We start from the raw sequence: 14,433 nt of genomic DNA, 5'->3' as shown, positions 1-14,433 counted from the left end.
AATAACCGGAGCCAAGGTCCAAGTCCAGAATCCAAGCACAAAATCCAAGATTCAATCAGATGAGGCATAGGTCCAGAATCAAGGAAACACAAAAGCAGGGAAGTGAATGGTTGTTTCCAATGCCACTTTGCTCTATGCCTTGGATTAAGTAGGCACCAGCTGGTGCAGCTTATTAGGAGGGGTGAGGCTGCCTCTTTGTGAGTAGCCTTGCCGACCTCTGTTGTGCCTCCCTCCGCTTGGCTCTACGCACCCTGGGATCCGTTGAGGGAAGCAATTCCTCCTTGCCTCCACTGACTGACTGCAGCTACGCCCCTTCTCCACTCATGCCTCTGGCTGGTCATCCGACTTCCAGGCAGCAATTGTGTCTCTTCTCTCTCCTCTTCAGCCAAGTCTTTAGCTGCTTGCTCCTCTGTCAGTCTTATCAATATTCTTGGCTTCTCCTCCTCTTGCTCATTCACTCCTGGCATGGAGTCTCTGTGTCCTCCAGATGCTCTTCCGCACCCTACTCTGGAGCCGGCTTTCCCTTATCTTCTGAGCTGGCATCTGGAGAAGCCATTATAGCTGCTCAGAATCATTTGTTGAGATGGGCAGTCATACAAATTGATTGATTGATTGATTGATTGATTGATTGATTGATTGATTGATTGATTGATCGATCGATCGATCGATCGATCGATCGATCGATCGAATGATAGATAGACAGGCTTTCCATCTAAACACTACCAGGCTATAATGCACAAATTTCATAGATCTGAAATAGTCTGAATGATTCACATTTATTCATGTCATTTGCATTATTATATAACTTGTTGCTAATGGGAAAAAGTGGATTTAAGAGACATTTGGCTTTAGCAGATCCCTCTCAGCCCCTTCATCTATTGAACTGAAATTTTAATGTATTATATCTATCAGGCATTGTTACTCATGTATGCCAGTTTTAATTTATGATTTTATTACTAAATACTATTACTAATTACTAGCTTAAAGTTATTACAAATATGAACATTTGAGAGTGTTAACAAATGCTTGTATATAAATGTGTATGGAAGCTTTGCTATGAATGTTAACTTTTAGGATTAAATTAAAACATTTAAATATTAATGTAAATTTTGCAGGATGTAAGGAAATTCTCCAGTGTTGTATCAATACAAAAGCAGCTCAGGAAGATCTGAAAGGATAAATTATGTTCTCATATCCACAAATCAAGTCCTGCTTTATATCAAAACTAGACAGATAGCAATGTTTTCCTGCATCTGTTTTGCCCACATTAGAAGCCAACATCATTCTTTGGATGTGTCCTGAGGCTGAAACCTCTTCATTAAATATAACATATATGTATGTATGTATGTATGTATGTATGTATGTATGTATGTATGTATGTATGTATGTATGTATTTTCCACAATGGCAAGTGGGTATGGCATCCAGCTGTGGATATGGTTATATATTGTGCATGCAACTTCCATGGGATTTTTTTTATATACTAAATGGCAAGTTACATGATTATTGTTTATTTATGAACTATTTTGCATAAATACTTTAAATCTGAATTGAACAATACAGTATGTAGGTTATGCAGAATGTTTTCTGAATAGTTAGATGTCATATCCCAGGAGACAGCTTTGAAAATGCCGATTCATTTTTTCAGTGGATAGAGACTATTTTCACACTTACTACAAAAATAAAATTCTCCTGTATTTTATAAATTAGATTTTTGTTTTTAGAGCTTTTGTTTCAGTTGTACTTGAAGTAGCAGCTTCTGTGAAAGTCTATGAAATAATCCAGAAACTAAATTGTTTATTCATTAAAACCACAAGTTAAGTTGTACAAGAGGTGGTGTAGGTCTTACAGCCTTACCTACTGTTGTTTGATGTTTTTCTATGCAGATTTTTCCCATATGTATCAAATGAAAATACTGTAATAATAATGCTATCACAAACTTATTCTTTTTATGCTGTATGAACTTGGATTTGTGGAAAATGTTAATATCCAGCTATTATTTATATATTTATGTATGTTTGTATTTATTTATTTAAGGTGCAACTGCTATATGAACTAACAGATTTAATGGAGAAAGTTTGGAATAAGATTCATAAGAAGGGAATTTTCCATCAGTCTCTGGCACATACAGAATCTGTTTCAGGACCTGTACCACCTGTTTCACCTGTTAAAAGTAGTATTGGGACTGCTCCACTGGATACCAGTACATGTAGTCCATCAGCTGACATTGGGACAACTACAGAGGTACTGAAATAAGTGATCTGCTAGTACAAGGAATTAAACTTGTAATGAAGAATAAGGCATTCAAATATATGAATGCATGTGTCTTTTTTATTTTTTAACCCAGTTAAACTTGTGAGTTGAGTAGCCCACAGTTGCATTTGTGAGTTGGGTGGCCTAAAGAAAGAACAGCAAATGATCTTGATGCAGGTACACAATTATAACACTTGGGTGATTGTGCAGTTGTCTAGCTGTCGTTAGACATTTGATTATGGGTGGCCATATAAATTTGCTAAATGATCATTATCATTATTTTACAAGATCATGATTGTACAAGTCATCATTTTGTGTCATTGAAGGTTGCTGAGGAGGCTGCAGTACAAACTACTATAGGTGCTAAAACCATTATCATGATCTTGTATTAGAAATGTCAGGAGATTTATCAATTTTATCTTTTTTTGTGGAGATACCTTTCTTGGATTTACCACTTTCCTTCATTATATTCTGATCTACTTGAGAGAGGAAGCAGCATCAAAACATAGCATCTATGATTATGTTTAAGACTTAGTATTTGAACATATTAAAAATCTTTAAAAATGAATATATTTAGAGACTATATGAAGATAAGTGATTAATATGCCTCAAAGGAGATAACATTTTATTGCTTTAAGATAGTTGGGCTCTTTAAGTTGAAAAAATTATTTCTCCGGGTTATAATGTTTTTGTTTTGTTACTGGAATTCCCTATGGTAAAGGAATTCTTGGATATATTTAAATTATTTGTCAAGGAACCACTTTTTTCCTTTACTCTATTTATACATGCCCTACACTTTACATTTAAAATCTTGAATAGCATCAAAAAAATATGCTGTACCCTAAGTACATTTCCTAAACATTTCATACATTTCACAGTTAAAGTATACTACTTCTCCATGAGGTCAAAATGATTATTTTGAAAGTGTCTTTAGCTCTTTCAAGTAAAAGACTTCCTACAAATGAACTGGTGGTGGAAAGGTGAGGAGGTATGGCTCACTCCAAAAATTGTTTATATTAAATAGCATATGAAGTATTTATTTATATTATCCAGCTGTGAATAATTCTTTTCATTTTAATAGATTGATAGGGAGTGCTGCTCCACCATGTAGCCAAAGCTGAGGATGAAAATTTGAGTGAGAGGCTTAAGAACCAAAGTTTAGAAACACTTAATCATTTTTACCTCCTCTGCATTAGAGTAAAGGTAGTACAGTCTACAACCGGCCACTTGTTACTGTTTACTTAAGTACAAACAGTTGAGGAAGTGTTTAGTCCTTGGGGAACAGTAATTTGCTCCAGACTTATATCATCCATGAGCTTTAATGGAGATCAAGGATGAAGGCCTTATATGTTTGGTTTTTCCAGATGAATAAAGATAAATTCTCCTAAGAAAAATATACTTGATATTTTGGTTCATTTTGCAAGAATTGGTAAAGAATGAAATTGTATATTTTAGAGCTTGGCATGAGGAGGGTGGAAAAAATAGTTTACTTTTGATTCTGGCTTTATTTTATGAATTTGAATACAAATAGAAAACTAATGCATAAATTTTATCTATCTCTACATACCAGGCATTAGAAATTCAAAATAAATTGAATTTACTAGGAGGACTCATTTCTTGTAAGAGTTTTTTTCATTCTTATGCAGTATTATACATTTTGAAACATTTTAAGTTTTTGTTAGGCATTTAAATGTGGAATGTTTCCCTAGCCTATTCAAAAGGTATGCAGAGGGTTTATGGATTACCTTTCAAGCATTTGAAAAGCTTTTTTTGGTGCCTATCTTCAGATCCATCCCATTGATATTTATAGTATTGTTTCTAAGAATATAAAGTAAGAACTATGTAGGAATTTGCATTTGTCCAAGATGGCTAACTGCATATTTAGGCAAAATAAAAGACACCTGAAGGGGGATATCATAGTACTCTTCAAATACCTAAAGGGATATTGCAGCTTATTCCCTCTTATTCCTGGACATGGAATCATCATCATCATCATCATCATCATCATCATCATCATCATCATCATCATCATCATCATCATCATCATCATCATTTTACCATTGTCTATTCACTGCAAGATGAAGGCCTCTTCTGATGTTTCCAACCAATACAGTCCTGAGCTTTCTTTTGCTAGTTGGGCCTGCAATGCTTGCTGATGCCGTCGATCCATCTTTTTTTTTTTAGATCTCTTTTGTGGATGCCTTTTATCAAGTGGGATCCATTCTATGGACATATCTGCCAATCTGCATTGGACCAGATTGGCAGATTATGGTCTATTCCAGTGGTTATCAACCTGTGGGTCGGGACCCCATTTGGGGTCGATCGACCATTTCATGGGGGTCGCCAAGCAAGGCTGTCCGCCATTTTTTTTGTCCGCCATTTTTTCCCCCTTTTCCAGTGGATGCCTTACCTCCCTTGGGCTGGGCCAGCTGGTGGTCGGCCTGCTCCGTCTCTGCCGCTTGCCAGCTATGCCTCGGCCGGCGCAGGGGACAGAACCACGCATGTGCGGCGCTCCCGGGCAGGGAAAGTCCTCGACTTACGACCGGTTGGGTAGTCCTCGACTTACGACCGGTTTAGTCCTCGACTTACGACCGGTTTAGTCCTCGACTTACGACCGGTTGGGGTCGCGGCATTAAAAAGGTTGAGAACCACTGGTCTATTCCTTCCACATGCCAATACAACCTCAAAAACAGGACATGGAATAATGGATTGAAATTATGGAAAAGCAAATTCTAATCAAATGTTAAAAAAAAAACTTCTTAACAGTAATAGCAGTTTGACAGTGGAATAAATAACCCAAAGATTGATGGGCTCCTTTTCTCTTGAATGTGTTTAATTTGAGGGTGCTTTAATTTGGTTTTTCCTAGACTAAATGGCCAGTTCCAATGGAGGGTGCTGATCTGTTCTAGCATGCCAGCAAACTTTCATTTGAAGTATTTTTTATTTAACCAATGCATTTTTGACTTCTTAGGAATAATCACAGCTCTAACAAATGAGAAAAACAGATCAAAATCCATTTTCATACATTAGTATCCTATTCTTTATCCAACAAAGAATGTAGAAGCAGCATATTTGAATGCCTGATAACAGAGGTCCCCAACCCCCGGTGTGTGGACCAGTACCGGGCTGCGGTATGCCAGCAACCGGTCTGCACAAACAAGCAAAGCCCCCATCCGCGGGATGCAGGCAACACACAAAACCACACACCCTCCAGTCCGTGGAAAAACCTCTCCATGGAACTGATCCCTGGTGCCCCAAAGGTTGGGGACCTCTGCCTGATAAAACATTTTTTGAAATATTAAATCAGCCTAGTAAATATATATTCAGTGAACGTAAGTGTCCAGTAAAAACCAAGTAGAGTTTATTTACAAGTCAATTTACAGTGGTACCGCAATACTTATCCTTAATTGGTTCCAGGAGCTGTGATGGTTACAAAAAATGATGAGTACCAAACAGATTTTTCCTATAAGGAACAATGTAGTGAGTCACAAGGCAGCCGACACTGATAAGTTGTAGCTTGTGCATTGAGTACCAAACAAACAATGAGTACCGGAACAAAGTTTTCATGTCAAAATCTGTTGAGTAACAAATTTGATGAGTTTCAAAGCAGTTGAGTGCCAGGGTACTACTATATATGCCAAAGGACAATTCTGTCTAAAGATTTCTGCCAGTGGAAAAATAATCGATTAATCAGTATTTCCTTATAGAAGATACCACAGCCCAGAACACAGTCACTGTAGAGATTGTTTTCTGCACATTTCACAATGTAAGCATGCTACCTCTTACAGATCATAAAAGATGATGATGAAATTTTCCTACCATGGAATGAAAAATGAAAAAAAAATCCTTAAATGCATTAAAAATAAATAAATCCAGATATAGAAGTTAAGCAACACTCCCTTTATTGTGAAAATCTGAATTATATTTACAAGGAACAAATCATTTGTTCCCAAGCTGGAGAGAACTGTATGGATGATGATGTATCCATTGACTGAGAAAGGCAGAAGGAGAAAAAAGTTTAGAATTCAAATTTTGGAGCACAGACTTATATACAGTAGAAGGTTTTTTATTTTGTATAACACAGTGTACAAATATTTTTGTGTATGATTTCCTTCTTTAGTCAGTAAAAAAACAATTGTTCTAAGTTACAGCTTTCTGCTGTGTATACCAAGTCCTCAATAAAGTGTTAAGAACCTGGAAGGCTGATGTTTACAGTTAGGATTGATGGGACACCCAACAACATTTTATTTTTACAAGTTTATTTAAGCTGAAGAATTTTCACTTCCATTGTTTTTAATAAAATTTAAAATAAAAGTAGATATGGACATTGAAAGATTATGATAAGCTGTTCATTTTTAGAGAAAGGTGGAGCACTGAAAATTAAAGTGCAATAATGTGCAAGATTATAATGAAAGTGGGCTTTAAAAATAGATTGAAATCACCAAATCGCCATACTGAAATTCAGCTGTGTTTTATAAATAAAATAAACCACATTCCTGCGTACTTAGCTTTTTAATGTACAAGATGTTTAGCATTATTTTCAACCTACTTACCTATTGAAAACCGAACGTTCCTATTATATCCTATTATTTCATAAGTATATTTGACTCCATAGTGAAAACATTAACACTATTCATATGGTAACTGAAGGAAAACGCCACATCTTCTAAAAAAAAAAGAATAGCTGCTCTTTGGAAACATCTGCAAATTATAGTCATGGTAGCAATCATTGTTGTGTTCTTGCCAACCTAAATTCCTCTTATGTTAGTGAAGGAAATTCTCCTGAATTTAAGAACAATTCAAAGATCGTTTGAATTATCAGTTACCAAGAACATTCATCTGTGCTTATACCACATGGATAAATATTGTATTTCATCTATGACAACCTCATAAATACAAAGATATACAGCATTTCCCCTTCCAAACCTTAATGAATTTCCCAGACTTATTTCAAATGTTTTTAAAATTAAATTAAATTTTATTTCTATCTTGGTTGCTGTCATTTGCCTCATCCCTTTTTTATGATATGGCCCTTGGTCAAGTGAAGCCCTAAATTCAAAGGTTGCCTATCTCTGCTTTAGTGGGTCATTATAAAATGTCTTTTCTTTCTTTTTTCCTTCTTTTCTGCACTCTTCCCTTCCTCTTTCCATCCCCTATCTTTCCATCTATTTGTGTTTGTATTTTTTGTATTTTATGCTATAAACAAATTTTTTAAAAAGGAAGTTAAAAAAAATAAAGTGCAGTGTTTATTTCACACCATCTGAGATCTTGGAACTGCTGTGAGATTTATTGTTGCTTTTATTAGAATACAGATTTTAGCCTTTGAAGTTAACTGTGGTACATAGTTAAATGCTTAGTTCCTCAATTATTTTAATATTTTTAACTGCAATCATCCTGGATTTAATGAATGCAGAAAAAGCTGTTGCTTTCTTATTAACAATTAGAACATGATTGATCATCAATGTATTTAGAATATTTCAATTTAGTCATTTTCCCACAGTAATTTTTAAATCATACATTACATTGGTATACGTAGCTTCCAGATGTTAAACACAAACATATTTCTATGAAAGAACATTTTGCATTTAGATTAAGTATCAAAACACTTGAGTACTAGCCATTTTTAAAAATTCAATCCAATCTTCCCATGGCATATATGTTATTTTTGTATTCAATTTGATATCTTTGTTTTTTATTGTTGGATTAGATTTGTTATCATGAAAATCATTTATTTAATTAAATCGGTACAGACCAATGTATTTGTGTGCAGAGAAGGGCACAACTTCTCTGTGCTTCTCATGTGTAGTCTATTGATTACAATTTGGCATATTCAGCTAAGATAGTATATAATGCTCCTGCTTTCAAGTACATAGAAAACAATTATTTTATAAAATGTTGGGAATAGTATATCTATTCAGAGAATTAAAAACTTGAGCTTCACTTCTAATCAGGGGGTTCAATTATGCAAAAAATACATTTTCTCGAAGTTGATTCTCTGTGGATTATGACGGAGAAGGCAACATTATAGAAATAGGGGGCACCATGTAGAATTTAAATGTATATGAAAATACCTGCCATGGTTTTCTATCATTCTAGCTATGAAATCTGTTGCAGTGCTAGATAAGTTAGTAAATCTGTGGACGTCAGAAATGACAGGGTTGGGTTTATGTCTGTTTGTATGTATGTATCAGAGTATATTCAGCAACAGTGTCCTCAGTATGTGTGACATATGTAACTTAGTGTAACTGAAAATGGGTAAGAGTGTTTTATGTCCTAGTTTCTGGTTATCATTGTAAAATGGTACCAGTTTAGAAACAGCACATTTTGTGGGCAGACAGGGGAAGAAATTGTTCATAACAACAAGGTACATCAGGGTCCTTCCTAACTTTACAGACCTGACTTAATAAGCCATATCTTGCAAAGTATTTTATTTACATGTTTTATTTACTATGTCAGAATTTTTTTTCCAGATATACTTTTTTATTACCATGAGTAGGAGCGGTTGATATTTTAAATTATTTATTCTCGCCCTCTCTCTCTCTCAGGGTGAATCTCTGCAAGGCGGTGATGATTCTCCATTCTCGGACTCTGTTACCTTAGAGCAAACAACAAGCAATATTGGCATCTCAAGCGGACGTGTGAGTTTATGGATGCAGTGGATGTTGCCAAAACTTACTGTCAAGTTATTTGCACCAGATCCAGAAAACAAAGGCACAGGTATTACATTTCAGATTAAAAAGCAAAAGCATCATGGAACAGAACTTGTTTTACATATTTGCTCAAAATATGCTTTCCCAATGGAGGCTTAGCATATCTATCCACTTTCCATGTTTGAGAGAAGAAGACAGACCAAAAATTGTTCAATTTCTCTGTTTTGTCACTAGACTTGAATGACATTTCTGGGTGGGTATGAGGACTATAAAATGCATGCTGCGTAAGACCAGAGCCAATGGTTTGCCAGCCTTATGTTAGGTAGTAGGATAGATAGAACAATTGTGCCTTATCAACAGTGAGGCTGTAATTGACTTTCTTCCACCCATCACATCCCAGTCAGCAGAATCTTAAATATGGCTATAGAACAATTGATTATGTGCACTGTGTACTGATTTTAATGGCTTCTTAAGGATTGACCTATCTGTTAAAAGGCATACTGTAGATTATATAATAGCAGTTAGACATTGTATAACTAGATGGATTTATAGTAGTAGGTATATGCATACTGTCATTTAGCAACATGTACTTGTCTGCACATAGCTTTAGTTAGCTCCATGGCTCTGTTTGTGGATCAAAATCCAGCCTCTGTCCCTCTCTTTATGAATATAATATCTGTATATGAGGGCAATTTGGAAATAAACCTCTGTTTGATTATCGTGACAGACACTCATAGATACAGAACTTTTATTATACACAATTGAAAACTACGATATTACATTACTTTTTGGCACCAAATCTGGGCTTTTGGGGAGGGGGTGATCAAAAACATCCCAACAGAACTGCTTCATAATTTCTTGGGTGCGTCTAGTGGTGTGTGGGTGAGCATTAATGTGAACCAAGACCACATCGGAAGTGGTGCTATAGAAAATCCCGCCAAAAGACTACTGCTAGTGAAGTTCATGGAGTGTGGTTTGACCATCAATTCAGAAGTCTACTGTGAAACGTTACAAAAACTCAGACGAGCCATCCATAACAAGCATCAGGGCATGCTGACTTCAGGTGTGTTGGTTCACAATAATGCTCACCCGTACACCGCTAGACGCACCCAAGAACTTTTGAATTAGTTCCATTGGGATGTTTTTGATCACCCCCCCCATAGTCCAGATTTGGTGCTAAGTGACTACTATTAAGGAATTTCAAGCCTTGTAAGATGTTATGATGTGTCTCAATGTGAATGGTGATTATGTCGAAAAGTAATGTAATGTTATAGTTTTCTAATGTGTGTAATAAAAGTTCTGTATCTGCGAGTGTCTATCATTGATAACCAAACGGAGATTTATTTCTGAATTGCTTCGTACTAAGCCCATTGATAGGTAAGGTTAAGAGTAGGGGAAATCGAATTGTATATGAGCTTCCCATATACATTTCTGGGAGAACTATTAGTTGTTTAAGATTTGTCTTAATAATATTGGTTTAAAATTAAGGCAAACTATTTTCTTCATTTCTACAAAATAATCATGTGACTTGTTGGTGAACTCACTAATTTTATTGGATACTACAGAGATATGTGTGGTTGGTGAGTTAGAAGATCTCAGTGCTTCAGTGGATGTACAAGATGTCTACACCAAAGTAAAGTGTAAAATAGAAAGTTTCAACATTGACCACTACAGAAATAGGTAAGAATTTTATGTTCATTTCATATTAGCATTCGTATCGAAACATACTATATTGTTTAAATGGTAATAGTTATTGATCTGAAAGGGTGAGGTTACATATTTGAAATTATATTGCTATGTCATAATTATATGTATTAATATACAGTCTTGGTTGTAATTGGAAGTCCAACTAATTTGTGTCCAAATATGCCTTCTCACTAACATCTTAAATGAAGTTGAGGCTATGGCAAATTTATAACCTCTTAAGCCAAATCTTGCTTGTAAAAACCCAGATGGCAGTTAGTTGGCACCAGAGAGTTAGTATATTCTATCTGGAGTCTGATTGTTTACAGCTCTTAGTCATATGTTAAACCAGGATAAATGCTTATTCTAAAACAGGGGTAGGCAACCTTGGCTCTTTTATGACTCGTGGACTTCAACTCCCAGAATTCCTGAGCCAGCCATGCTGAGGGGAAAGGGAGAGGTTTCCAAGCTGAGCCATGCTGGCTCAGGAATTCTGGGAGTTGAAGTCCACGAGTCATAAAATACCCAAGGTTGCCTATCCCTGGCCTAGAACAAGTCTTATTTTGCCACTGCCAGTTCCTCCTCATTATGGAGTATAGCTAGGAAACAGCTTCTTGTACAGATAGTCCTCACTTACCGACTGCCTCATTTAATGATCATTCAAAGCTACAACAGTGTGGGTGGAAAAAAGGCTTTGCAACAAAATCTTGCACTAACAGCCATTGCAGCATCCCATGGTCATTTGATTGCCGTTTGTGAATTTCACAACCAGCTTCCAACAGGCAGAATTAATGGGAAACACAGAAATGAAATTGCAAGTCACAGTCACATGATGCTCATGTGATATTTCGCTTAGTAACCTCATCTCTTAGTGATGGAATTGCTGGTCCGAATTGTAGTCGCTAAGCAATGACTTTCCTGTACTTCACGTTTAACTTGAAATGTACCTCTCCCTGGAAATTATAGAAGACGCCATGACACATTTTTCTGATAGCATTGGTTACAAAGGTGGTAAGCATTACTATGTTTCCACCTGTCTTAAACTGTGAATCTAACTGTAATTACCCATACATAATAAAAATATGAATCGGTACTCAATAAAAGTAAAAACAAGCATAATGCATATATATAGATAGTCAGCTAAATAAAGTATTTTAACTAAAATAGATAATCAGTGGACAAAACATATATTTGAAAAAATATTGTGGTGAATTATACAAACAGCAGACCAATACTGAGCAAAATTCAGTAGAGTCCAATTGATTTGATAGTAGCAAATGGAGGTAAAGGAAGTCAGAGCAACTGGAGAGCTTGATACTTTCAGTATTGAAGGAATACTGATTCCTGGTCAACATCAGCTTAGGATAAGTATTGTAATCCTCCACTACAGAGGCACTGTCATTGCTCACAGCTTTTATCCATACATTCTGAACTTTGCTACCTATCTGAATTCCTGAACTTTAGTCTGTTTCCCGGTTACTTTTCATGCTTGTTCCTCTGAATAGATTACATTGTCTCTGTTGCATTCAGTCCTGGACTGGAAGTGAATATCATCCTTTGATATACATGATAGTGATTTTCTTGAAATAGAAGTATTGCTGCAAGAAACTCAAATGAATCAGTTTGTCCAAGTAGCTGTTATAAAAGTTATGCGGGGATAATTAAATAGATTGGAGTTGAGTCAGCCTTTGTAACTGAGTTACCTGTGTGAAAATGCCTTTGTGCCTCACTTGCAAAATTTGTCCAAAATGCTGAAAAGTTCCCTAAAATTCCAGCTCACTGCAGTACATATGCAGCTGCAGGATGACTATACACAAGTATATTTTTTCATCAATTCTCTGACAGGCCTTTTGATTAATTGGCAAGTTCATATCTGTTGGAGTAAATCCCACTACTTTGCTGTTTGTAGGAGAGATTTAAGAAAATTAGAAAGTAGAAACATTTAACTGCCTAGTCCAGCAACCTCTGGTCTACTGCATAAAACTTTGCTTGGAATAGGCAGCCTCGCATATCAACATCAAGAATTACTCTCAGATAAGATGTTTGATTTGTTAGAATATATATTGCCTTCTGGCATATGTTTAAGATCACTGGATGACCAGAGGTTTAATACAGTCAACACTGGCATAATCAATATTGAAGCACCATGAAACAGTCCAGTGTACTCAGCTACCATGGCACTTTCACAGCAGAAAGGGCTATACCACAGCTTTCTAAAAAAAAAAAAAAAATAGTATGGACATTTAGTATGAATATCTTTGAAAAAAAAGATGCTTTGCAAATGGGAACAAATTACTCTAGGACCAAAAAGGTAATCAGTTTGAAGTGTTGACTAATCCTGCTCCTAAATATCCCAACGAGACTTTGCCACGATTACATTTCTTCTAGTAGCGTTGTGATTTTTGTGTTTCTCAAACATGGAATTGCCTTGGAAAATTCATTTCTGTCTGGATGCATACATCTGACATTCCTTCTGTTTCTATGGTTATTTACAATAATTGGGCTAAATTCAATTCAATGTAGTATCTAAGATCCCTGTTTTCTGTAGCATTAAGTTCACTGTGAAACATTCTATGAAATAACAATGTTCCTGCAGAAAAACAGAATATTTCTCCAGTAAATATCGAGGGTATTTGCAGCTGTTGGAGCCTAGTGCTGCTGTTGCAACATCAGAAGAACCTGAGTTATGTTGTGGGCAAAATGTCAATTTCTCCAGGATGGTTTTCATGAAGAAGAAACAAACCAGCTGCCTGTACACCATCTGTGACTATACTATTCATTTAGTTCCAGGCTACAGATTCTATCTTATTGACTTTGTACCTTATCTGAACTGAAGTTAGATATGTCACACAATTTTTAGGAAAAAAACCATCTGCACTGGGGGTTCATTTAACTTTCCATATCATCAGGTGTTGATAAACCCTTTCCTTTAGGAGTACATTCGCATGAATTCGAGGACCTTTTTCTGTCCTACATTTATTTTTTATGTCTAGGGTACCTTGTTTTATGTAACACGCAATTAGTAGTCCGTCTTCTTGTAAGACCCAATACGTTTTATGAGGGTGGAAAGGGGTACTAAAGACCACCAGAACCCAATACTGACTCCAATTTCTGTTGTGAGGCATGGCCAATGTGTGGAAGGGCTGAGAATTTCTTGCACGAATCCCTAAATCTGCTCATTTCTGGACCCAGCCAAGCATCTGAGAAAAGTAATTTCAATGGATTTCATTACAGAGCTTCTAAACACAAAAAGACACACTAATATAATAGCATTCGTCAATTTATCACATTTTGTCCTTGGCTATGTATTATTGTGAATTGATTATTCCATTGGCACTAATGAAATCAAACAACTGTTCTTGAATTGTCTTCAGACTTCATGGGTTGCTTGAATATATCCTCATTTCAGTTCACTGTTCTGAAAAAACCATCTCAAGACTTTGGGAATGCAGCTAAACACTTTGACATTCTCAACTTAATTGATAGAGTGTATCAATCCTATCTTAGAACAATATATGTGTATTTAAAAGGTGGATTAGCTTGGTTTGCTACCTTAAATTAGTGCATAATCCACCTCTATGTCTCTACCTTGTTCTGTGCAATTATGAAATGCACCTACTGTATTTTTGTCCAAAATTACATTCTCCATTTTCTAGCATTAGCAGTGGAGCAGCCAATAGAAGATCTGCTGTTAGGGAGCTGAGCAAGTAAATTATTACTCCAAAACATGCCAATGGAAGAAAACAGTGTTGACTTTACTCAACATTTCTGACAAAGATTGACTTTCTCTGAAGCATTTATCAGTGCAAAAATTATTATTTTTGATTTGTCAGCGAATCAAAAATCTC

General features: G+C 35.9%; 1 protein-coding gene across 1 annotated transcript in view; it reads left to right on the top strand.

The window, feature by feature from the left end:
* The window catches only part of VPS13B (vacuolar protein sorting 13 homolog B), a 310,137-nt gene that overhangs the window by 119,174 nt on the left and 176,530 nt on the right, over positions 1-14,433 (top strand). The window contains exons 25-27 of the mRNA XM_015813428.1: positions 2,037-2,243; positions 8,798-8,969; positions 10,468-10,582. Coding sequence (XP_015668914.1) covers positions 2,037-2,243; positions 8,798-8,969; positions 10,468-10,582 — 494 coding nt within the window. The remainder of the gene's footprint in view (positions 1-2,036; positions 2,244-8,797; positions 8,970-10,467; positions 10,583-14,433) is intronic.

The sequence above is a fragment of the Protobothrops mucrosquamatus genome, unplaced genomic scaffold, assembly GCF_001527695.2.
Source record: "Protobothrops mucrosquamatus isolate PMUCROS unplaced genomic scaffold, P.Mucros_1.0 scaffold_69, whole genome shotgun sequence".
NCBI classification, from domain to species: Eukaryota; Metazoa; Chordata; class Lepidosauria; order Squamata; family Viperidae; genus Protobothrops; species Protobothrops mucrosquamatus.
Note: the sequence above shows the minus strand (reverse complement) of the source record. Positions and strands in the feature narration are given on the sequence as shown.